The sequence below is a fragment of the Pochonia chlamydosporia genome, chromosome 3 (genome assembly GCF_001653235.2).
Source record: "Pochonia chlamydosporia 170 chromosome 3, whole genome shotgun sequence".
Taxonomy (NCBI): Eukaryota; Fungi; Ascomycota; class Sordariomycetes; order Hypocreales; family Clavicipitaceae; genus Pochonia; species Pochonia chlamydosporia.
Window position 1 is genome coordinate 4,285,643 of NC_035792.1, and position 25,385 is coordinate 4,311,027.

A 25,385-nucleotide genomic window follows, 5' to 3' on the forward strand; every position below is an offset into this window, starting at 1 on the left:
TGTTTCCAACATCAAACTTTCATGGTTATCGTCTCGTTACTCCACACGTAGATATTTATCAGATGATTCAATATACATTAAACTTCTTGCTTGACCGCCTTTCAGAGGACATCCCCACCTGACATCATATTCGGATGAAAAGCCTTGCTGTTTGGCATTCTTGGTGTTACTTGTGGAAGTGTAGGCTCGCGTAGGCTGTCATCGCGGGATTGGTGACCAATTCGTCTCATCGTAGGTCGTGATGTTGAATTTGGAGACTTCACGTGGCCCTTCACGTCGGGCCGTTCATCATCGGCATCCGAGAATCCTCCAGAAAGATATTCGTCGTCAGATCCTATTTCACTAACCATGTGCGAGTGATATGCGGACGGCGCAGAAGGTGACGTGATGGACCTTGAATGAAGCGGTGGTCTTGATGACATACCCGCCGTAAAAGCGCCTGGGTTCATGGTATTTGAGGCCAAATCTCTCGAAATCCCCATTGGGCGATCTATGAATCCGTTTTGAAACGCTGTAGTGTTGGATGCCTCGTGAAGAATAGGCAAGATCTGCTCATCGTAAAGCTCGGTGCCAGATTCAAACGACTCTGGAGAAAACTCGGTAACCGTGCGAGACGATCTGCCATCATCGTCTGTCGTGGGGCTGGACGGCTCGTCGAAAAAGTCATCCAAACTGTCCAACTTTGTGACCAAGTCTCCAACAGGACCATCCACACGACCGTCATCAGAGAGCATTGTCTCTGTTCTCTCCGCAGATTCAAAGTAGCCATACGGAAAATCGTCATCGTGGAACTCGACTTCCGCCGTTGGAGTTGCTTCGGTGGAAGACCCTTCGGTGCTTTGGCACATGTAAAATGCAGCGTGAATGTTTGCCCGTGTAGCCTCTGTCTTGCTGGCGGGTACTGGAATGGCCCAGCCAGAGGATTCAGGAATGCCAAAGAGGCTTTGGGTGCGCTCGTATTCTTTACGGACAGCTTTGGACGTGGATCGAGTCATGCTCATTCGCAGATGATGCTTGTCCATGTGGCTGCCTGACATGGTCATGATATTGTCCAAGACCTCCAGTGCACCCATGCAGAACTCTGTTTGAAGAAGTCTCAGCAATGGGGAGATGAGGTCAGAACCGTGCCCCGCGAGTTCTGGATTGCGCATATCAACCTCGGGGATGGCAACACACAGTATTCGCATAGTTTGCACCTTCACCCAGGACAGGGAGTTTGTGAGGAGCCCGATCAAAAAGGTGATCATCTTGAACTCCTGCTGGGGTAGGAAATGCTCCCTCAAGGCCATGAACAGTTGGCTCAGGAAGAATGCGCTGTCTAATTGTCTGCCAGAGATGTAGTCATCGAGAGCCACAGCAATGGATTCGAGTCCCAGTCTGTCAGCCTCAAAGAGAAGTATATTCGCGGTTCTCATGGTTCCTTCCGTCGGTGCACCAACTTCCAACTCGTTTAAGAACCGGGGGAAGTTTGCCAACAACGCAAACAGCAATCTGCTATCGTCTCCAATCAGGGGATCCCCAGGAAGCTTTACTAGATTGTCGATAGAATCGAGGGTCGGTTGCCAGCACAAAGATGATCGCAAGCCTTTGTATAATAAGGGCTGGATGCCGTCAAACTGCCCGTCCCAGCGTTCTGGTTGGCCTTCCGCAATAATTCGTCTCACATTTGGTAATCTGAAATCGAGCTTGTTAACGAGCTCATTTAACATCTCAACCGCTTCGAGAAACTCCCGCTCATTGATCGACTCCAAGCATGCGCAAGTCGTCCAGAACAGTTGTGGAAATGTCAAAAGCCTGTCGGAATCCAACTTCACCAGTAGAGTCTTTAATGTTGTCAGGATCTCCATGGAGAAAGATTGAATCTCAGGGTCTTCGTCAGCCACAGTATTTGACAGACGAGCGAGCATATCGCCCAGCATGTACTGATCGATCGATGTCAGAACACATCGGAAGACTTGGAAAGACCGGCAAGCCAGGTGCCTCACTGGACACGACGTGGCCCAAGTGAGAGATAGCCGACCCCACTGCTCCTTGATGGCAGGGAAGGTGACCTGGAAGGTTTTGACAACTTCTGTGGTGAGATATTCCATGCTTGGAGGCACCTTGTTATCGTGGTCATCCACATTCCCGTTGCTGTCTTCATATCCCCAAACAACAGTGCGATCATGTCGACGTATCGCATCAACCAGGTCCTCAATGGATTCCCTTGCCACACCTACCGGGAGGTCGTCCATCCGGGAAATGACAAGTTCATGAATTAAGTGAACCAGCATCTCTCTGGCTTGCTCTTGCACAAGGGGCGTATAATGGTCCCAAAGCACAGTGACTACCTGGAGCAGAAGGGGGACATTGTCGGCGGTGAGGTGAACAGGGGACACCATCAAATCCACCAGCAAAATAAGCGACAACTGGCCCAGCGAGAACCCAGCTTGTTTCGTCCCTACCGGCAACGCTTCGCCAAGGTCGGCACAGTAGGGGAAGTTATTGACATCTGATGGTGGCGGGATGGTTTCTCGCTTCTCATTTGGCACCATGGCCTTGGGGTTGATTTGCATAAGTAAGAACTCAACCACTTTGATCCCAGGCGTGCTGTTTGTTGTTGATAGGAACACCACAATCTGTTTGGCGTACTCCACAAAGTTTTGTTCGCGTCGTTCCAAGCACAAATGCATAATAAAGTCCAGAATTAAACGGACATTCCCAGGGTGTGGCCCGGTGGCAAGAGCCTGCCAGAGAGCCTGGACTTCGTTGTGTAAGGCACCACCAGACTTGATGGTGAGTTCAAGGAGGTTTGCCAAGAGTACATAGGACTGCGCCGTCGGACCGCCATTGGGGTCAAGTTTTAGCTCTACTGTCTGAATCCATGGTAAGATGACAGCGATGGCATTTCTCTGTGCTGCAGGTTGAAGATCTTTGAAATAATAGGTGAATTCGGAAAACACAAAGAAGGCAAGTTCGGTGTATTGCTTTGCAAGTCGCTTGGAAATCTCGAACTGCGCCAATTTATAGACGGCCTGTGTCTTGTCGGAAATACTGATGTCAAAGTCCTGAATCTTGGAGTTCCGCTGTTGTCGTGCTTCGAGCGATCGGAGCACAGTCGACGACTTCGATCGTATCTCGCTCTGGTCATTTCCGAGAGTGAACAAGCAAAGGCCAAGGAGCTTATAAAAAGGACATGGATAGTTAATGTGCTGCTGCAGCACATCAACGGTGACAGAAAAGTAACTTTCTAGTACCTTGGGCACTTCGGCCAAGTAACAGCGTGATATGCAATGTTCCAGAAGATATGGGTATGCCTGGTTATGTATGACGAGATTCTTCAAGGCCCGTTGGCCTGTAATGTTCATCTTATCGCTTCCAGAATTGAAAATTGCTTCTATCCAAGCCAGCATACGGCGCATGTCGAACTGCAGCGTGACACCACTCTCCGTGGTGATGCTGATGGGGCCACCACAGAGAGCGGCCATGGCGCTTAGGGCAGCAGTACGGAGGTTTCGTTTCTCTATTTCCATGGCTGCCGTAACAGTCCCGCGTTCACCCAGGGACTGCTGATCGATCAGAGATTGTCTCATTGTATCCTCTCTGGCTCGTATTTGATTCTGATTTGGCGAGAAGCCGCACCAGTCTTCCATCAGGGAGAACGCCGACTTCCTAGATTCAAACGTCATCCAGCGGGAGGGATCATCCGTTCTGTTGATCCCTTCAAAGAGAGCCTCCATAAGGCCGCAATAATGTCGTCGAAGTTTTTGGAATTCCCAATCCATTTGAACTTCACCATCCATGAGAAACAGCTTCAAGTCTTTGGCGTATGAAGTCAAATTATTCAGGAAGAACTCGGATTGGTAAACTTGAGCATCTTTCAAAAAGTGAGAGGTCAGCTTGAAGACGTGGGTTATTTCCGTTCGTAACAGATCCATTTTGCGGTTGCGTCGCGGACTACTGTTGGTCCTCTGATGAATCCTGGCTCTCGCCTCATCATTACAACGTGATACCTGGCCCTGGAGCTCTTCCAACAACGTCCGATAGATGTGAATGTTGATTGAGCCCATAGCAACCACAACCGCATCGCGGACGGAGGCCGAGGAAACAGATAAAAGCGGAATCAGATACTTAAAAAGAGTCCGAGCAGTCACGATCCTATCCGCGGACGAAGGTTTAGAAGTTTTGCGTACATGCTGGCCATCTGGAGGAGTTTGACTTGTGGGCAGACTTCCAGGGTCTGCCAGGGCTGTACAGGCAAAGATCAGATATAGTTTCCACTGCTCAATCATAACCTCCGGCTGCGCGGCGGGAGATCGGCTGCCTATTCGGCCTGCTGAGTCGGGCCCATAATACAACCCCCTAGTTGGCTCAGACAGATACACAATTGGTTTATACATTTGCAGGATACGATTGCAAACCAAGTCTCGGCAGATGGTTATCGCAAACGGGCATTTGTCGAATGCAATGCGGATGAGGTTGGGGAATATTTTGAACCAAAGAGTTGCATCGTAGGAAACGTCGCTCGTGCATAGTTCTACCACTGCGTCCTTGCTGTTCGCGTTTTGCAGTCCTCGCTGCAATCTGCTGCGCTCAGCAACAGAAAGATGTTCGTCGTTAAAATTCATGATTTGGTTGGAGTCGTTCTCCAGGATATCAATTAATCGTAATGTCTCCTTCTCTTCAGTGGCATCTTTGTTTAGTGCCTTGTCAAACTCGGTAATTAACCGCAGTACAGTAATCGCGAAATGCCGGACCCGGCGGGATTGTGAGCATAGAAAGAATAGGCCATGGGCTTCGGCTTGGTCAACTTCTGCCCATATGCTCGACAAATCTAGCTTCATGGCTCGTTTCTCAGAAGCATTCGCGTCTGGTTGGTCGGAGGCAGCCTCTCTTGATTTGTGTCGGATTTCTTCAATCCAGATTTGCAGTAACTCAACATAGAGACGTAAAGTACTTTCAATGTGTCCTGGTCCAAGCATGCCGCCATCCGACATCGTCGCATAACGGTCGTCAAAGTTGAAGATAAATCGGGCAAACCCCATCGTCACTTGCTGCGCGTGGGATTGCCTGGCAATGGCTTTCAGTGAATGTGCAGACGATTCAGCAATGTTAGACTGAACATGTGCGGTTCCTGTGCAGAGTAGGTTGATTAGGGAGTTGAAAGGAATGTCAACAGGGAGGCACCGTGGAAGTGCTTGAACAGCAACATGTAGTAATTCGTAGAACGCTTGCTTTTGATCCGAAGCATTCGGCTGCTCATCTCGTCGAGAGAATGTGAAGGATTCCGAAATCGGTGTTTTCGGTCCCGGGCTGTTAAACTTTTCATCTAATGCTGCTTGGCCGCCGAACGTGTTGTCGCAGACAATGGTAATTTTACCGAGTATCTGGCAGAACTGAAGGTAGTACTCCCGAACCCCGTCTCCAAGAACATGTGTCAAGACAGGTCTAGAGATGATCTCCTCTTTCGGACCTGAACCAGGAATCGACAAGGGGCCGTCTCGAGGAAATGACAAAACAGGCGACGTTGGAAGCCTCTCAGCCAAAGGAGGGATGTCATAAAACTGTGGGAAAGGAGGTCGACCTTGTTCGCCCTTTTCCAGGTCAGACATGATGCACAAGAAAGCCCGTATTCCAACGACGATTCTGTCAGGGTCCAACTGTTCGACTCGCAACTCCTTGTTGGCTGTGAACAGTTCGGCGTTTATGAGAGGGAATACGACGGTTCTGAAGCAGTACTCAGGATACTTGAAGCCAATAATTCGAATTATTTGGATCAACGGCTCGATAACGGCAGTGTCCGACGAGATGATGCTCCGTTTTGAAGATGGCAAGATCAATCTCATCACTTCGTCAAGCTTCCGCACCGTGGTTTGGAAGTTGTCATTCGTTCGATATAAATACGTCCATATCAGCCTGGATATGACTTGCAAGCAAAGGGGCTTCGTATATCTGTCTTTGACCTTTGTCTGGAGGGACAAGACCAGCTGTAGCCACCCGGAGCCAAAATTATCAGGCGACGATACGCAAAGCAGAGTGGCTGTGAGAGGGAAGGCGACGGTCCAGTGGCGCGGTTTTGCGAACAGCTGAGCAAGGCGAGAGCTAATGGCCGACACGACCTCCGACCATTTGGGATGCATGAGGTGACTGTTGCTGGCCTTCGCGGCGATGGGTAACAATAACATATCGATGACCTGGCAAAAAGCGGCTTTCACCCTCTGTCCATGGGATTTGGCAAACAAGCGTCCAAGCGAGACCAAAAATTCGCACGATTTTTCCCAAGCAGACTCGGGAGAAATTTTGATTCTCAGGTGTTTCATGCCGCCCAAGACAAGCTCCATCTTCCCCTCGAAATCCCGCGCAGCAGATGAAGTTGGGCTCTTGATTAATCTCTCTTGCAATGAACCATCGAGGTCTTCTATGAATCTTCGCGAAACGCCATGGAAGTTGATGCCGCTCATGTGTCCTAGCAGTTGTGCAAATAGGGTCCAGTTCGCTAGTTTCAGAGGTGAGAGCATGAGCTGCTCCGGATCCGCAATTTTGAGCTGCCCAAAGATGATACTCTCCAGCTTGTCTTCCATTTCTGGCGTAATGGAAGCTAGATTGCTCTGGCAAATAACCTCAAGAAGAACGCGACATAGGATATAAATCGAGACGGTTGATCGACGCTCTTGTTGAGCAACAAATTCTTGTTTTGCAGACAATGTTACGGTGCTTGGGCTTGTGGGATCTGCCGGACCTGATCCAGGACCTGGTTGCACTGGCTCAGTATTTCTGCGCAATAGCGGACCTCCTGGTTGATTGCCGCGCAATTGTTGGAGCTGACTTCGGGCCTCGTTCGCGGCGTCACTTTTGCTCTTCCTCCAGAGCATCATTGAATCAATCAGGGCCTTTGGCTTTGGACTAGCAATGTGTCCCAGGGCAACAATCAGCTGGTCAAAGGCTGGGTCAACGCCAGGTCCGCAAACACGGTCGATGTTCGGTTCAGGGTCAAATGGTACGGTGATGCATTCCGTGAGCTTTTCTTCTGCTTGTGCAATAAACTGGGATGATGTCATGTTAGCAGCCGCCACGCAGGCTGAGACTAGAACGATATGACGCATACAGAGGTAAATAGAACATGCAGGGCATATTCTCCGACAGTCTTCTGGTCGTCTCGATGAGTTCGAGAATGTGATTGATGTCCCGGATGATCCCGCCGGGACCTACTTTGCACTCGCTCCGGCCGTCTTTGCGTTGCTGAACCCGGGCTGGATACATCTACGGCCGAGGCTGATCTCTCCATTGGCATGCCTCCGACTGGACTTAGAGTAGGACCGGCGAGAGAAGTTCCGGGGCGGGATGGCATGCCGGCTTCCTTATCCAAGCGCGCAGCTGCCGACTGTATATCCGATCTATCCAATCCCACTCCTGCAGCAGCTATGATTTGCGGACTCAAGGGGCTGGTAGACATGCTTGATCGACTCCCGTTTCTGGAGTGCTGAAAGCCATGGACGATGGAAGTCTGCCGGTGGTGTCCGTACACAGCGGTTTTGCTAGGGTCTATCGGGCGTTCGAAAGCTCCGCCGAGGCCTTGTCGCTGGGAATGTCCTCTGGGTGAGGTTAGAGCAGGCGGCGAGTGTATCGTCTTGTCGCCGGAGGACTCGCGGGAGTGCGGCTGGTGTCGCGCTGGAGTTGCAAAGGCACTTGCACTGGCACTTGGACGTATGGTCTGGTCCCACGAAAGCTCATGGTCGGTTTCGTCTTCGAATCTCGTCCCAGACCGAGTCGACTGTTTCAACTGGTCCTGTGAGTTGTCGGGAGGAGGAGCTTGCGATGGGGCTAAAGAGCGATCATGTTAGCCGTGTACCCTGTCTCTTGCACTTGTGAGACAGCCGAGGACGCCGCCAATGTGTAACAGCGAATTGATGATCAGCATGACATGACGACGAAGCGCATTTCTTGCAGGCAGTAGCACCACGGCGGGAGAAAGTACATGTAGCACCTCGTGGGATTTTCAGGCTAGGCTCGGACTGTTAGACCAGACGAGAGGCGACTTACCCATCTCAGATCGGACCGCCGCCCAATTCCCAATAGACTAACGCTGGGCATGCGTGGCTAAAGGGGCATACCAGCAGAGAATATCCGACCAGACGTCCAACAGGCTAAAGGATCGTGCAAAGGCAGCACGGGGATCGAGGCTGATAAAACGAGCCCAATTGTCTCTGTACACGACAGAGCGCAACTCACACAGTGATTGCCAGAAAAAGATATGTACTGACTGATGGCTGCACGACACGGTCCACAACACGAAGATGGGATAGCTCCAGTTGAGCAGCACCAGAACAGAGTAGAGCAGATGGATGCACACTCATGCTCAGTGCCACTCGATCAGCTTGGTCCATTGATCCCAGTCCGTCTGGCACCAACAACCTGACCAGACCAGACTCCATTCCAGATGGAGGGCGGGGCTGGGGTTGTGGTTGTGGTTGGGGCTTAGTCATCGGCCTTGCCATTGTTGAACCAGTGAATCTAGTCGCGAGAACGAAGTATGGAGATGTCAGGAGAGAAGTGCGTGACAGAGGATTCAGACGTTTATATTCGTGGCTTAGCTGCCATTTCCATTTACGCTAGTCAATGCATAAACAGCATGGCTACTGACGCTTGAAATAATGACATGGACTTATGGTATGCAGGTCTGCACGTATCTTGGCATGGTTAAAGACAGACAATGTTGTCTCCACAGTTCAATACGAATGCCTCCTGTCAGATGCAAAGGGTGTTTCAGCATAAGAATTCATCCCACCATGTGAACGCCGTTATTTCAAAGGAGAGACTGTTTAGTGAAAGCAATGTAAAAAATACTTGGGTTCTCGCAGATGCTCACCATCATTGGGGATTGAGTAGGAAGTATATATCAAGTACCTAGGCATGTTAATGGGACGAGCTTCGGTGCTGGCACAAAATGCAATTCCAAGAACTTGTCCGCCAGCAGTCAACATATACACCGAACGATACCTAGGTAGCTACCAAGTACCTAAGTGTACTCGGCATAATATAGTAGTAAAGCGCGCAGCAAAGGGGCACTTTTGGGATTGAAGTCTTTGCTTCAGCTGTACCGAATACAGTCGATTGTCGAATTTCCAGTCTACCCTACAACTTCGAGCTTCGTGTTTCAACGCATTTGACTCGTGGCCACGGAGAAGAAATGGAAGAGGTCAAGGATCCATGTGTTCCGTTTCTGATCCAGGCCCTTGATGGCTTTGTCATTACCGAGCATGCTTTTATGCAGCGGATACAAGAGTCCCACCGTATATCCGTACATGCTTGAGACCCTGGTGAGAGAGCGACATCACCGAATCCACGCGTCAACTACGCCTTGTTGCAGAACAACATGCAACTTAGACTTTTTTATATGCATAATGGCCGAAAGAACATACATTGCGCATCATGCCACCTGGTCTTGGGTAATTTGAAGTTCTCTTGGGATGGACTTGACTATGCGTTGGAAAGTCCAAGGCCGGCATGGCACCACGGCGGCCAGATGCGCCAGGCTCCGCAGCCGGTCGGAACCAAGACCACAACAATTCCGCGAGGAGACCGTCAACGTATTCCCACAAGACAGCCAGCCAACCTCCGTGTGGAGGTGGAGTTTGCCATTGAGGAACAAGAAGTCGGGTTGGCTCCCCATCCCGTTGTTTGCGCACACGAGGATCAGCGATGGTCCAGCAGCTGGAAAGAGTTCTAGTTTGTGTAGTGATGACCACAAAATTTTTCCTAACATTCTATGACCCCTGGCCAAACAAGGAGGACATTGATTGTCGCCTACCAAGAATCACATGCATCCCATGCCGAACGGGCTGATATTCGTATGGCGGCCAATTTTGCGGAGAGACCCTGAAACGGCATCCGGGATCTGGCACACGGCCGGGGAACAAAACAGGTTGAACGAAGGGGTTTGTATGCCGCCACAACGTCCGCTGTAGAGGTACAACATGCACACAATAGGTGGCACATCGGAATGACCGGGATTCGGGATTTCGTCGAGGCAGTTGATGCCATATATCTAAAGGTCGAGAGTAAAACGTCATGGACTACCAGGTAAGCAGGAGCCTGGATTACCAGAAAAGGACAAAGGACACCGACTGCCTGGAAGGCAGGCAATATCGGCCAGGAATACCGTTGAGCCATGTCGGCTCCTCAACTCGGCCAATTTGCAACGGTTTGCTGGCATCTTGAAAATCGTCCGCATGTCAGCCCAGCCACAGAGGCTGAGTGATTCCCGCTTGCAAGCTTGTCTGGACAGACCAGACCCGAATACGGACCGCGGGGACTACCAGAGACAATATGGTCAGATGTCGCTGTGTTGTCAAGGTATGACGTCCGAAAGGCACCACAACCAGTCGTCAATGGGAGCGGGACTACACCAGACTGTGCTCTGCACTTGAAAAGCTCAGATCTGACCCCATGGTCTGGTGGATTGTTGTCGTGGTGCGGCGTGAGAAGTGGATGATGTGGCCTGTTTGTTATGCAATTGGCGCGTTGTTGGTGGAACAGAAGATGCAGTTGATGATGTTCTTTGATGCTCATCCACAGCACTCACAAGTGCACCGTAACAATTATCATGGGCATCTGATCATTTCCTGGCGCCCTTGACCAACAGTTTGGTTGCGCTGCACTGGCCAAGACCAGCAAACACATGCCATGACAGCCATGTCAATAGGTGATTTACGCTCGCCAAGTTGAGTAGGGCGTCAATGGAGCGTCAATGTCGGCTGGCCCGCCATCACTTCCCGGGATGCTATGCATCCCTCCTCAGTCATCGGGACAGCTTGGTAGCCGGCTTTCGTGTCGGAAGAGACGATGGTACGGTGTGGTTCCATTTTTTTTTCAATGTCGACTGCTGTGTGCGGCAGCGGAGAAGAGATTTGGCTCGGAATAAACAGAGTCTCCTCCGTTCTGTGCCCAAGCAAGAGCGATGGAGCGAGAGTGGCTCGTGAGCAATTGGATGTTCCAAGCAGGGCAAGAGACTAGACCGGACTCAGCCGGTCGGCTTGGCCCCTGTTGAACGGCTGGCTACCAGTTGACGCTGGCGGCTGACCTGAGATGAGAACCTTCGCTTGCCAGGCTCCATTTGAATGTCCAGTCTAATAAATTCTCGCTCCCGCGGCCACGTCGACGGCCGTCAGATTGACCGGTAACTTTTTTTGAATCCACCAGACCAGGCGTCCACCCCTCCAAATTTCCCCAAAAACCCGTGGGCAGCCGTATTGCGTTTGACTCGAGTCTGTGCTCTTCCATTGCATTCTTACCATCTGTTCTTTGTCTGTTGCTTCAGAACGAGAACGCTTGGCCTGGTGATTTTGGAGCGGCCGTGGTCAGTTGTCGTTGCTCATTTCTTCGTTTCCAATTCGTAGTCTCTGTACGCCCAACATGGCGGAACTCGACACGCTCGATATCATTGTCCTCGGGGTCATCCTCCTGGGGACGCTCGCTTATTTCACAAAAGGCACTCTTTGGGGCATCACCAAGGACCCTTACGCCAATGCCTTTGCCAACGCTAATGGCGCCAAAGCCGGGCGCTCTCGCAATATTCTCGAGAAGATGGACGAAACTGGCAAGAACTGTGTCATCTTCTACGGATCTCAGACTGGAACCGCTGAAGATTATGCCTCCCGTCTTGCCAAGGAAGGGAAAAGCCGCTTCGGTTTGGAGACCATGGTAGCCGATTTGGAAGAATACGACTTCGATAACCTCGATGCTATGCCGAGCGACAAGGTCGCCATGTTCATCTTGGCTACCTACGGCGAGGGTGAGCCCACCGATAACGCTGTCGAGTTCTACGAGTTCATCACGGGTGAGGATGTCAGCTTCTCCGAGGGCAGCGACCCGGCCCTGCAGAATCTCAACTACGTCGCCTTCGGCCTGGGAAACAATACCTACGAACACTACAACTCCATGGTTCGCAACGTTGACAAGGCTCTCCAGAAGCTCGGCGCCCACCGCATCGGCGAAGCCGGTGAGGGTGACGACGGTGCTGGCACCATGGAAGAAGACTTTCTGGCCTGGAAGGATCCCATGTGGGCCGCTCTGGCGGAGAAGATGGGCCTTGAGGAACGTGAAGCTGTCTATGAACCTACCTTTGGAATCGTTGATCGTGATAACCTAACTGCTGACTCTCCCGAGGTCTACCTCGGCGAGCCGAACAAGATGCACCTCGAGGGCACTGCCAAGGGTCCCTTCAACTCCCACAACCCTTACATTGCACCAATCGCGGAATCTCGAGAGCTCTTCAGCGCCAAAGACCGAAACTGTATTCATATGGATGTTGATATTAGTGGTTCCAACCTCTCCTACCAGACCGGCGATCATATTGCCATTTGGCCCACAAACTCTGGCGACGAAGTTGACCGATTCTTGGACGTTATCGACTTGAAAGAGAAGAGGAGCAATGTTATCAGCGTCAAGGCACTGGAGCCAACGGCCAAAGTTCCCTTCCCTACCCCGACTACCTACGATGCCATTGTCCGATACCACCTGGAAATCTGTGCCCCTGTTTCTCGCCAGTTTGTTGCCACCCTGGCTGCCTTTGCACCCAACGACGAAGTCAAAGCCGAGATGACCCGGCTTGGAAGCGACAAGGACTATTTCCACACCAAGACCGGACCTCATTTTTACAACATTGCTCGATTCCTGGATACAGTCGGCAAGGGCGCCAAGTGGACAAACATTCCCTTTTCTGCCTTTATCGAAGGCTTAACCAAGCTGCAGCCCAGATACTACTCTATCTCATCGTCCTCTCTCGTCCAGCCCAAGAAGATTTCCATCACTGCCGTCATCGAGTCACAGATGATTCCCGGACGAAAAGACCCATTCCGCGGCGTCGCTACCAACTACCTTTTTGCTCTCAAGCAGAAGCAGAATGGCGACCCCAACCCATCTCCATTTGGTAAAACCTATGCCCTGGACGGTCCTCGCAACAAATTTGATGGCATCCATGTTCCCGTTCATGTTCGTCACTCCAACTTCAAGCTCCCCTCGGACCCCGGCAAGCCTGTCATCATGGTTGGACCTGGTACCGGTGTCGCTCCTTTCCGTGGATTCATTCAGGAGCGAGCAAAGCAGGCTCAAAACGGTGCTACCGTCGGACGTACGCTTCTCTTCTTCGGTTGCCGGAAGCGTTCCGAGGACTTTTTGTACGAGGCTGAATGGGAGGTATGTTCAACCCGACAGAAAAACACCACTCACGTCATCAAGGCGCATTACTTACAATTTATGCAGGAATACAAGAACGCTCTCGGTGATAGCCTCGAAATCGTCACCGCCTTCTCCAGAGAAACCTCCAAAAAGGTCTATGTCCAGCACCGTCTCAAGGAACGAGCCAAGGAAGTCGGCGAGCTCCTATCACAGAAGGCATACTTCTATGTCTGTGGTGATGCCGCCCACATGGCTCGTGAAGTGAACACTGTCTTGGCTCAAATCATTGCCGAGTCGCGAGGCGTGTCAGAAGCAAAAGGAGAGGAGATTGTAAAGAACATGAGAGCAGCAAACCAATACCAGGTACGTATCCTCTTCCACCCTCATCACACCGTTCCAGAATCGCCGCTGACATAACGGAATGTAGGAGGATGTCTGGTCTTAGATTAAGAAACGATGATATCAAAAGAAGGGAAATGGAGTTTAGAAGATAAAGGTTTAGTGCCGTCTCAGATGGTCAATCTAATGATGTATGCATGGCGGCGTTGATCTTCCACGACATTAGTATTTACTATCCGTGTTCGCCAATAGATCTTTTTATTTTTATCAATATTTTTGGTTTATCCGCCTTGGACATGTACTGTACATGCTCTATATGACGTTTTTTACGAAAAAGAATAAATTACAGTCAACACATGTCGCGGGATAGATGCTTTTTCTCAGCACAAAACTTGTGCTTTTTGCCCCGTGCATTAGTGGGTGTGGTTACACCAAGCAACCGTCGCTTGTGCGGGCGCTACAAATAACGACGGAGAAGATGAAAAGAAACGATTGATCTACAGGAGTAAGAAACAGATTTGCGAAACATTTTCAACGTCTGTGCATAATTCTGGCGTGATTGAGGCTGGGAGTTTGTGGTCGCCAACTTTGATAGTACCTGGTATATTGTGACGGCTGTTGATGGTTGGATGAGATTCTCGACGATAGCCGAAAACATTTGCTGTTTTGTTTTGCTTTGAGCCTTTGGGGTTCTGCTTGCTTCCTGTCGACTTATGGGTTTCTCTTTGCGGCTTGATCATTCGGCCCGTGATCGCAAGTCAATGAGATTGGATGCTTTTCGCCTCTGGCAAGACAATACAGCATTGCCTTCGTTGCTTCCGTAAAAAACGCCACAATGTGTCCAGATTGGATTGCTCAGTTCTACGCCGTTTACAACTCGTCAGTAATTATGTCCTAGACTTTTAAAGTCTCCTTCTCAAGTCAATGCAATTCTCTGGGTGGCATCGATGGAAGTCTTCAAATACCGGACCAGGGCTGCCGGCATTGCGCAGAGACATGTTGCTGGTTCAGAACTCCCGTTTGCCGAGACCGATTTCGATCGGTACCGAATATTACTCAAATGATTAACCGGTGTTTTATTACGGAGTACAGATCGCTCATACTCAGTGGTACTGCTTATTGCAGAACCAGGGTCCCTCCAACGATTGGGCTCTGGGTCAAACCTGATGGTGTGGTCAGTGGTGGTCAACGCATCATCTCCCATCCAAACCGGGATGCAGATCTTCTAGACGGAGACCAAATAGGACAAACCGTAAACGTAGTTGGCTTGCGAATCAGCTGCTTCTGGAGGCGGCCAAGGCACCGTGTAACGCTGTCATACGATTGGCTTAGGACCTTATTTTCTTTTTGCTCTTTCTGCGCTTTTCAGTCGCTGCGTACCTAATAATACCTGCTGACGTGAAGCGTCAGGGATCAGATGGGAGTAGCACAAATGGTGGCATTTGTGCATGTAAGCCCTGTTTGTGGGGTAGAAAGACAAGTATTGATTGACAAAGCCACCGATGGGGGACGCCATCAGCCTCAAATCGCCCGCCGCCAATCTGCACTTGGCTTGTTTGACAGATGCGTCAACTTTGCCAAAAGCGAGTTCCGAATTGCGATACCGCTCGAGCAGGGGAACATGTTTGTTTTTCTCATCCTGCGTCGACCTGAATTCTGATATGAAAAATCACCCACTTTGTGCCATCGGACACGGCCAAGCATGTTTCAACCTAATACGGCCGTGGCGTCTTGTCTCTTCCCGCTGGTCGCGCTCGAAACTGGATGGTTTCTTTTTTCGGTCCGTAGTCCAGCCATTGGTAGTCACAAAACACCCTCTTGTTCTTCTACCTCCCTTGCATTGGACCGCTAGACGAAACTTGGTTCGCTGCTCTTGAATGACGAACCCCCTGGTCAATGTATGCAAGATGCCCAAGTGGCCTGTCTCGCCCAGGGTGCGTCCCTGCTTTCGAAAATCAATGTGTAAAAGTCTTAGGGCAGGTGTCCGGGGTTGATCGTCTGACCATCTGCCATCAAGCCAGAGATTTCGATGACATCCGACCCGGCTATTTGGTAATTGTGTGGCGACGCAGAAGGGAGGTTGGCAGGACGGATGTCGAGAAGGCTGTCTGGTGAATATTACGCACCGGATCAATCAGCCAGGAGAATGTTTGATGAGCATTGGCGCAATCATTTCGCTAGACGCTATTGCATTTGCAGTAAGCAGCTGGAATTGGCCTAATTGATGAGGAAAAGCAAACCATGTCCGTAGGTAATGGCGATGGGTTTGGTTGTTTCTTTGTGGGCTTGGTCCCGCGATCGCCTCTGAGCAAAGAAACGCGATTGTCACGCCGTGGGACTAAGAAGAGTACATGCTTTGGCCTTGTGGCCGACTAGTGCAGCTTCTGGTATTAAAACTGTCAAGAGAGTGGACTCCTCGTCGCCCTAGATGTCGACCAGGACAAAAAAAGGCGGAAAAGGCGACCTGTTGTCATTGTGTTGTTTCGAGCTCTGCAGGCCGATATCCTGACCTGGCTGAAATGGACGAGCACGATAGATGGCTCAAATGCATCTTATTGGTCCTGCCAGTGCTGCACGAATTGCTCACAGAAGTCTCGAGCCTCGAGGGCTCGAACGACCAAACTTGGATAATCCTTGCCAAGTGAATCAAAGGTGGTGGTGTCTGAGATGCGGAAGAAAAAGCAACTACTTTCTTGGCTGGGTGGATAGGCGGTGGACATTGCAAGATGGTTGCTTCCTAGCAACTTCAGTCAAACAGAGTTTCGCCATTTAGTTCGGACCGTCCCACCATGGCCATGGTTAAACACCTTTGGACGGAAAATTTGCCCTTGATTTGTGTTGTTTAGCACGAGGACTTAAAGGTTGGAGGAGATGCCTCCCGTCTAAGCCATCGACTCTTTCCAGTTCGCGTTGGATCGTTTTGTCCAGTATCCTTACTGTTGCTCTGTTTTATGTTTTTGTGTTCGACCGATCTTCTGTTAGGACATCCATCATCTATTTCTTTACTTTGGCACAAGGAGAAGGGCGAGGAGTGCGTACCAGTCAGTCTTGCTGGTTTCCGGTTCGTGGGTGCGAGGGAAAGCAGCAACTACATCAAAGACCGGAACGAGATAATTCAACAAACGGGAGCGACTTACCAGATCTTTTCGGTATTATCAAAAGGAGTAGCCCTCTGCTCCAGGCAAAGGGAATTCATTGCTCGGCTCACTGTCTCATGTTATTGACAGTTTTCTGCGAACTTGTTTTGCTGTGAATATCGGGTCGCCACCTCGCCAATCTGGTTGACAGCTGTCTGTCTGGAAGGTAATAGATTCTGCCTGATAAAAACTGCTTCTGCCAGTTGGCGGCTGACCTTTTGCAGCTGGCAGGTCCATTTTGATTGAAAATATTCTTTGTCTTCACGTTAAACTTGTGTCTGACTATTTTGGCCTTCAGTCTTCCTGATCACTCCCCAAGCCTCTCCTTTCTCTCCTCTCGTTCCGACTCAGCTTTCTTTATCTCTTCCTTCCCGGAAGTCGTGGCTCTCGAGACAAGCCGTCTGATCCAAGAATTATCACTAGCCTCTTGCTTGCATTTGGTATCTTCTAGCTTGCCTTCTGAAAAATTAACCGACATTTCTTTCGACTCCTTCCTCCGTCTCCTAGATCAACCATCGCAATTACCTCGCCAGCAGATTATATGCATTTTTTAGGTAAGTAGTCCCTCCGTGCATCCGCTTCTCGCTTCTGGCTTTGCCCCCTCCATTTCATCATATGGGAGCAGAGCTATTCTTTCGCTGCACTGCTTCTTCTTCTTCTTCTTCTCTTCTCTTCCATTCCTTTTTCTTCACAGCATCAACACCGTTTCCATCCCAGATTTTCCCAATCCCTTCCAAGGCAAATCGATATTATTCGGTGCGCCCATTTTGCTTGATAGCTTGTTCTATCTTACTAATTCTCTTGCTTCATTTCCCAGTCTTGGTAGCAACATTTGCCTTTGGTAGTCTCTCACCAGCTTTCTCCACGCAACCAGAAGGATAAGAAGATGTGAGTATTTGGTTTACTTCTCATTTATCGTTCTTTTCATGTGCGCGCCGTCCTATGTTGAACAAACTACGAGTCCACTCTGGGACTTTGTTGAGGATACATTCGTGAACTTGGATCAAACAGCAACACCTGTGGCAAATTCGAGTTTTGTCTTCACTTTCATCGCCTGATAGCCCAAAGAATATCACTTTCGGATGTTGGAAATGCACCTGCTGATGTCAATAACACAGATCTTCTGTTTGATCCTCGGATCGTCGTCATCTCGAGCCATCATCCGAAACTGATATCTTGCTTTGAGAGTAAGTAGGATTTCTCCTTTCGGTGGTTTCAGCTGCGTCCAAATCCACATTTTGGCCTCATTTGCTACTCCATACTTGGTCGTCTTTTCATCACTCAGGTTGATGGTATGAAAAGACGACCGAGGTTCCGCTGCATTCAGTGTGCCTGATCTCTGAGTGCCGGACCCTATTCACATCAGTGCTTTCAGATTTGGACCGAAGCTAATATGTTGATACCTTCTTCTACAGACTTGCGTTTTATCGAGAATCAATTCTCACCGACTCTAATATGGACCCCGGAAACAGTGTTGGCGGGCCTTATCTCCCCAATCCTACAGGACGCACCGTCCACAGCCATGGTCCAGCACACTCCGCAGCTGATCCGAACGCAATGATGAGCCAGTTCTCTGGACTTTCTTTGGGAGCAATGAGCATGCCTAGCAGCTCTGCTCCAATGCCCATGGGACATGGCCCTACCTACATGGTTGGATCTGATGGCCAATATGTTTTGACACCCATGAATACCCAGCCACTTGGCCTGAACCATCATCACAACGACAATCCGTATCCAGGATTTGGTATTCCTGCTGGCGGATATGGTTCTCCTTATGTTGGTCTTCCGATGCCATTGCTTCCTTTCACTCCTGGAAGGGCCGGCATGGCTCAGCCACGGGTTGAACGAGGGCATTCAGATGTACCTGGTCTGGAAAACCGCCGTGGATCATATTCCACGACTGAGTCTACCCCAGCTACTCCATTTTATGGCACCGTTTCTCAGCGTGATGGTGGCCCACGGGTTGCCAGCCTCGATCGATCCGCTTATACAACCCCCTCCCCGCAGCAGATTGGCCTTCCAGTCCTCCATGCTGACCCGACCAAGTCTGCCATGGCGGTGGTACCGGATCGTACCATTGATGAGTTTCTTAAGCAGGATCCTGCTATCCCTCGAGCAGTCCCTGCTGTTTTTACACCTCCAAGCCAGATGAAGAGCCTTGAGCAGAGCCTTGAGAACCGTATCCCTGGCAATCGAAACGTTTACATTCGTGGCCTTCATCCCACCACGGACGATGAACTGCTTTACAAATTTGCATCTCGCTTTGGACCAGTTGAAACTTCCAAAGCCATCATTGATACTGGAACTGGTGCATGCAAGGGGTACGAACAGAAAACCAGCCTGGTATATACATCGTGACTGACGTTTGGTAGCTTTGGTTTCGCCAAGTTTTACGAGTCACGGGATTCCGAAATGTGTATTCGAGGGTTTCACCGACTTGGTTATGAAGTTGGCTTTGCCCGGGTAGGTGTATCAGAACTTCTCCGTTAGTTACCTTCTGTACTGATTACCATATTAGGAATCGTTCAATTCTCGTCTCAAGGCCGAAGGCGACGATGGCTCGACCAACCTGTACATTTCCAACCTTCCCAAGACGCTGACGGAAGTGGTCAGTGGCACTTCTTCTTACGAACTCTGCCAGGACTTACTGACAGTAATATAGGAACTTGGAACCATCTTCCTCGGGACCACAATTCTTTCCAGCAAGATTCTCCGGGACAGCATGGGCAACAGCCGCGGCGTAGGGTTTGCTCGGTAAGCACATTGGCCTTATAGCAGAGTGATTTTGCATCTAACATTGGGTCACAGCTTCGAGAACCGCGATATTTGCGACGAAATCATCAAGAAGTACAATGGAGTTGGAATTGGGGAGGAAGGACTTCTCATGAATATCCGATATGCCGATACTCCGGCGCAAAAAGAGCTGAAGCGAGTCACCGCTGAGCGTCGTCAGTTCCGCACCAACGAGTACAACATTGGCGCTTATGGAACCCCTCTTGTAGGGATGAGCCCAACATTGTACAACCAGCAATCCCAATGGCGTAGAACTTTGCCCGTTTCACGAAGGTGAGCACACTTCTGCCAACGACTGTTTTCTTCCACTGACATGATGATAGTGGACTTTCTGCTTCGTCAATCGAAGAAGGGAATGTGATGAGACACTCGGGGACCCGACGAGGATTATCCGAGTATGCTCTTTCACATGGAACCTTCAGCAAATTCTAACCTTGAATTCAGGATAGTTCCAAACACGAACACGGATGTGGCTGCAGCTACCTCCATGTCGGATAGTGACGAAGGTGTAACGATTCACGCTGAAACAACCGCCGTCGATGGTGGCGCGGATGAGAATAAGTCGCCATCTACGAAGGGCGTTCGACGGGACGAAAATAGTGATTAATGTTTTTGACCGATTTCAGCTTTTGCTGTTTCTTTTTTGTTTCTTGTTTTGCAGTTTGTCTCATGTCCAAATATGTGGCTACATTTTCTTGCTTGTCACTTCTTTTTGTTACCTCTTCTCACGAATTTGCCAGTTGAGTTGTAAACAGACATATTCTGTCAATGAGCATATTATGGTCTCAGTCCTCGTCGGTGTCAAGGAGGTTTTGCAGACACATTTTGATCAGACTGTACTTTAGATTCTTAGAGTATGTGGGGTTTGCAGCAGGGGGGATAGCCATCACATGGGCGAAGCTGATAAATAATAATGTACCAAGGTATCAAATCACTTTTATCAAAGATTTCAATGTGACCAGTTTGCATTCTTTGCTTGGGGTATCATATGGCTCTATAATGTTAGTTTGGACATGCTCTCCTGGGCATCAGCACTGGACGTCCCCTCGTCAACTGCCTTAGCATCGTCGTTGAGGTCGTCTTGATGGCTTTGGGATCCTAAAATACCACCGCCAGCTTTCTCATCATCATCTTGCTCGGATCCATCATCCTCCTCCTCATCATCATCTTCTTCCTCGTCGTCGTCGTCGTCGTCATCCAGCTCCCCATCCTCTCCTCTAGATGCCACCTGATCTTTTATTGCCGCTTCAAGATCTTTCAACATCTTTTTAGTGAAGCCGGATGCCTCTACCGTCGCATCCAATCTCTTGAAGCCACCTTTGGCCAGTTTCTTTTTTGAATCTTTATAGAACGGCCCAGGGGTAGTGCTGGTGAAGTGAAATCTTCTTGAGAAGAATCTTTTGATGCACTCAACATCTCTGTCGAAGTACATTTCGGCGTTCTGATGCTCCATGGATACCATTTGTGGAAAATCAATGACGACTGGCTCGAGCTTGACCGACTCTTCACCATCGTCTGATACGACCTTCTCCTCTTTAACAAGAATATTGAATTCATTGAAATCCCCGTGAATCAATCCATGACTAGCAAATCGTAGTATGAGGGCGATCAAGTCGGCGTAGAGAGACGCCGGATCTGGTACATCGGAGATCTGACGGAGAGGGAAAGCGTCCACTAGTGTCATGACAATTGTGTGGCGAGACTGTGCCAGGGGAACCGGCACCGGGAATCCTTCTTCATGTAATGCCTTCATAAATGCAAATTCCTTCATGGCTGCCAGCCTAGAAAGATACATCCACGACCCAGACGCTCGATTCTTGAGATAATCGCGGTTGGATTTCACAGTTCGGAACGATATTCTCCCCAATCGGTGGATTTTCAGGACTCGCTGGGCGCCTGTGTGGTCTGCGACTATCATGATATCGCTCTCCTTTCCAACACCAATTCTGCTTCCGACGCTATAGAGGTCTTTGCGAGTGGCATGGGTATGCAAAGCGAGATAATCTAGACCTCCATACGTCAAACGGTATCCATCATACTTGGCTTCTTTTACTCTGGCGATGAGGCCAACTTTGGCGAGTGCTGAGATGCTTCTGTGCACACCGTTGGCTCCACCTCGCAGTCGGGAAAGCTTTTCTATCAATGGCGTTGGCACAATTTCGTGATTTTTGCTGCCCATTTCAACCTGTGTCTGGTGAGCGTAAGTTGGGCGAAAAGGTTCCCAAATTGGCTTACAGCAGTAAGAACCCTCCAGTCTTCTGACGCCAGATGGCGCATGGCCCTCGTATCCAACTTCATATTGGTTTACCATAAAATATCACAGCGAGATACGTTTAAAAGTGCCGGAATCTGGGGCGCGGAGAGGAGATCTTTGTCTGTGAGGTGCGGCGCTGTACTACCGTGATGGACCAGTTGCGGTTCATCAGAAATATTTGGAGGGGTTTCACAGAAATTTAGGTGATAAGATCTAATCGATAGCCACTTTGCACCACAATTTCTTATCGCGGATTAACCCTTCCGACACGCACAGATGAGCTAGCACGTGACTGGGTCGGATGGCTGGGATTGGGCCTGAGCCAGGCGACAGCGCCTCACGTAACCAGAGCTACAGGATGGAGCAGTGCGAGCACCGTTGACCCGTTGGAGCTTCAATTGCCATACACATCCATCACCTTCTACCACTATCAACGCAAACTTGTGGTCATTGAGAAACGCGGACCTGGACTGCTTCAGACGTCCCAAGTAGTTCAATTCCAATCACCATCGTCTCTTCCACTGTCTTTGTTCCTCCTCCCTTCCTTCGCAGGAGCCTCCCGCATCAGGCTCTCTTCACATCGACGTCAACATGGCCCAAGACAGCGATGCGCCTAAGGCGGTGGACAAGGGCAAGGGAAAAGCTGTCGATGACTCCAAGGATGAGAAACCTTTGTTGAATGGCAGGAAGGAAGATGACAAGAAAGATGGTATGCCCTGAGTAAGATCCGCTGACAAACTAATATATACTGATGTCGATGTAGCCGCCGAGGAGGAGCTGAGTGAGGAAGACCAGCAGCTTAAAAGCGAACTTGACATGATGGTGGAGCGACTGACAGTAAGTTTGGGATCCGAATAAGATGACGATCTTGCTCTCTTCGATTGCGACGGCGACTGACTTGGCTCAAACAAAGGAATCTAATACCGAGCTCTACAAAACGGCATTAGAGGCTATGAAGACTTCGATAAAGACGTCGACATCATCAATGACAGCAGTACCGAAGCCGTTGAAGTTTCTACGACCACATTACGAGACCTTGACCAAGCTGTACGAAGAATGGCCCGCTGGGGAGAACAAGACTTCGCTTGCGGATGTTCTATCTGTCATTGGCATGACCTTTTCCGACGAAGACAAGCAAGACACACTCAAATATCGACTACTCGCTCCGACTTCCGACATTTCGTCGTGGGGACACGAATATGTGCGACATCTGGCCCTGGAAATCGGTGAAGTGTACGGCAAGCGAATTACTGCTGACGAGTCAACAACGGACCTAATTGACCTTGCTCTGATTCTGGTGCCACTTTTCATCAAGAGCAACGCCGAAGCCGACGCAGTTGACCTCATGAGTGAACTGGAAATTATTGAACAGATTCCAAAGTTCGTCGACGAGAATACCTATGCTAGGGTCTGCTTATACATGGTTAGCATGGTCAACCTGCTTACTTACCCTGACAACGAGACGTTCCTCCGAACCGCCCACAACATTTATATGGAGTACAAGCAATTCACTCAAGCTATTGTCCTTGCTATCCGATTGCACGACGTAGACCTCATCAAAGCCGATTTCGACAAAGCTGACAACCCAATTCTGCAAAAGCAGCTTGCTTTCCTTGTTGCCCGCCAAAGAATAGTATTGGATTTGCCGGAGAACAATGAGGATGAGCAAGTGATCTCGGAGTGCGCTTCGAATCTTAAGCTGTCGGACCACTTCAAGTCTCTTGGCAAGGAGTTGAATATTCTGGATCCCAAGACCACCGAAGATATTTACAAAAGCCACCTGGAGAGCAGTCGGGTGGCTGGCATGACTAACCTTGACTCGGCTAGACACAACCTGGCTGCCGCTTTTGTCAACGCATTTGTCAATGCTGGTTTCGGTAACGACAAGATGATGTTGGTAGAGGGTGAAAAGGAGAGCTGGGTGTGGAAGACAAAGGCAGATGGCATGATGTCGACCGTTGCTTCCATGGGCACTTTGTTGCTTTGGGACATTGAGAATGGGCTCGATAAGATCGACAAGTACACATACTCCTCCGAGCCGGAAATTTCGGCCGGAGCTATGCTGGCGATTGGTATCATGAATTCGGGTGTGCGCCTTGACTCCGAGCCTGCGTTGGCTCTTCTGGGCGATGCAGACAAGTTGCACCACTCGAATCCCTTAATTCGAACAGCTTGCATTATGGGCTTGGGTCTGTCCTATGCCGGTTCGAATAAGGAGGATTTGCTCGAGCTTCTATTGCCCATTATTAGCGATTCATCGCAAGACATGCAGATTTCCGCAATGGCCGCTCTCTCATGTGGCCTGATTTTTGTTGGCTCTTCTCACCCAGACGTTACGGAAGCTATTGTTACAACGTTGATGGATGATGAGCGAAAGAACCAGTTGACCGATAAATGGACTCGCTTCTTGGCGTTAGGATTGGGTTTGCTATTCTTTGGCCGGCAAGAAGAGGTGGATGTGATTCTGGAGACACTCAAAGCTGTGGACCACCCCATGGCCAAACCAACTGCTGTTTTGGCAGAGATTTGCGCCTGGGCGGGCACCGGAGCAGTCCTCAAGATCCAAGAGTTGCTCCATATCTGCAATGAGCACAAGGAAGAATCGGAGGACAAGAAGGGTGATGAGCTTCTGCAGGCGTATGCCGTCATTGGTATTGCCTTGGTGTCCATGGGCGAGGACATCGGCCAGGAAATGGTCTTGAGACAGTTTGGTCATCTTATGCATTATGGCGAGGCGAACATTCGAAAGGCAGTTCCGCTGGCAATGGGTCTCATCAGCCCCAGCAACCCACAGATGAAGGTCTACGATACACTCTCAAGATACAGCCACGATAACGATCCCGAAGTCGCCATCAACGCCATCTTTGCCATGGGAATGCTCGGTGCAGGAACCAACAATGCCCGTCTGGCACAGCTGCTGAGACAGCTTGCAAGCTATTACCATCGCGACCAGGATGCTCTCTTCATGGTCCGCATTGCACAGGGCTTGTTGCACATGGGCAAAGGTACCTTATCCATCAACCCCTTCCACACCGACCGCCAGGTCCTTTCCCAGGTCTCCACGGCCGGACTTTTAGCCACCATGGTTGCCTTGATCGACCCCAAGGAGTTTATCACTGGCAGCTCCCACTACCTGCTCTACTTCCTCGTCACCGCCATGCATCCTCGCTTCCTTGTCACGCTGGACGAACAGCTCAAGCCGCTCAAGGTCAATGTACGTGTTGGTCAGGCAGTGGATGTCGTGGGACAAGCCGGTCGACCCAAGACCATTACTGGATGGCAAACACAGAGCACGCCTGTGCTACTGGGCTATGGTGAGCGAGCAGAGCTTGAGGATGAGGAGTATATCAGCCTGAATGGCACTTTAGAGGGCTTGGTGATCCTCAAAAAGGTAAGATGAGAACTCTATCTGCTCCCGCTTTCAATGCTAACATGCTTTGATAGAATCCAGAGTGGGAAGACGGACAATAAGGGGTGGGATCGGACAGGAGTTTGATGGGTGGTATCGGTACAGAGTTGGCAGCTCATTTACGCACCGCTAGTTCACTGTATAGTAATCTATTGTAAAGACACGGGGGAAAGAGCTGTGCATTCATAGATGGCCTAAAAATTTGCAATTCTAGTCTGATGCATCACGTTTTTAGATCTGCCCCGGCAAAGTGTAGTGAACATGTAAAAGGTGATCAAAATTTGCCCCATCCAATGCG

General features: G+C 49.9%; 7 protein-coding genes across 7 annotated transcripts; 5 read left to right on the forward strand and 2 right to left on the reverse strand.

Annotated features, from left to right (window-relative positions):
- Window positions 1-101: 101 nt before the first annotated feature.
- Window positions 102-7,897, reverse strand: VFPPC_05130 (cell morphogenesis protein (PAG1); the record flags this gene model as incomplete). The annotated part of the gene is made up of 3 exons (XM_022428438.1): window positions 102-7,022; window positions 7,085-7,759; window positions 7,829-7,897. 3 exons carry the CDS (start codon window positions 7,895-7,897, stop codon window positions 102-104), a joined length of 7,665 nt encoding a protein of 2,554 aa, XP_022284520.1.
- Window positions 7,898-9,373: 1,476 nt separating this feature from the next.
- On the forward strand, window positions 9,374-9,706 carry VFPPC_05131 (hypothetical protein; the record flags this gene model as incomplete). The annotated part of the gene is made up of 1 exon (XM_018284372.2): window positions 9,374-9,706. One exon carries the CDS (start codon window positions 9,374-9,376, stop codon window positions 9,704-9,706), a length of 333 nt encoding a protein of 110 aa, XP_018145836.2.
- A 1,009-nt stretch (window positions 9,707-10,715) lies between these two features.
- VFPPC_17650 (hypothetical protein) lies at window positions 10,716-10,958 on the forward strand (the record flags this gene model as incomplete). The annotated part of the gene is made up of 1 exon (XM_022429342.1): window positions 10,716-10,958. The coding sequence occupies one exon, from the start codon at window positions 10,716-10,718 to the stop codon at window positions 10,956-10,958; it is 243 nt and encodes an 80-aa protein (XP_022285620.1).
- A 433-nt stretch (window positions 10,959-11,391) lies between these two features.
- VFPPC_05132 (NADPH--cytochrome P450 reductase) lies at window positions 11,392-13,600 on the forward strand (the record flags this gene model as incomplete). The annotated part of the gene is made up of 3 exons (XM_018284373.1): window positions 11,392-13,173; window positions 13,240-13,518; window positions 13,583-13,600. 3 exons carry the CDS (start codon window positions 11,392-11,394, stop codon window positions 13,598-13,600), a joined length of 2,079 nt encoding a protein of 692 aa, XP_018145838.1.
- A 4,486-nt stretch (window positions 13,601-18,086) lies between these two features.
- VFPPC_05134 (RNA binding protein MSSP-2) lies at window positions 18,087-20,031 on the forward strand (the record flags this gene model as incomplete). The annotated part of the gene is made up of 7 exons (XM_022428439.1): window positions 18,087-18,952; window positions 19,004-19,094; window positions 19,150-19,239; window positions 19,294-19,385; window positions 19,440-19,697; window positions 19,748-19,819; window positions 19,869-20,031. The coding sequence occupies 7 exons, from the start codon at window positions 18,087-18,089 to the stop codon at window positions 20,029-20,031; spliced, it is 1,632 nt and encodes a 543-aa protein (XP_022284521.1).
- Window positions 20,032-20,418: 387 nt separating this feature from the next.
- On the reverse strand, window positions 20,419-21,722 carry VFPPC_05135 (serine/threonine-protein kinase RIO2; the record flags this gene model as incomplete). The annotated part of the gene is made up of 2 exons (XM_018284376.1): window positions 20,419-21,609; window positions 21,660-21,722. 2 exons carry the CDS (start codon window positions 21,720-21,722, stop codon window positions 20,419-20,421), a joined length of 1,254 nt encoding a protein of 417 aa, XP_018145841.1.
- Window positions 21,723-22,269: 547 nt separating this feature from the next.
- VFPPC_05136 (26S proteasome regulatory subunit rpn-1) lies at window positions 22,270-25,149 on the forward strand (the record flags this gene model as incomplete). Its single annotated transcript, XM_018284377.1, has 4 exons — window positions 22,270-22,387; window positions 22,442-22,515; window positions 22,592-25,069; window positions 25,123-25,149. The coding sequence occupies 4 exons, from the start codon at window positions 22,270-22,272 to the stop codon at window positions 25,147-25,149; spliced, it is 2,697 nt and encodes an 898-aa protein (XP_018145842.1).
- Window positions 25,150-25,385: the final 236 nt, after the last annotated feature.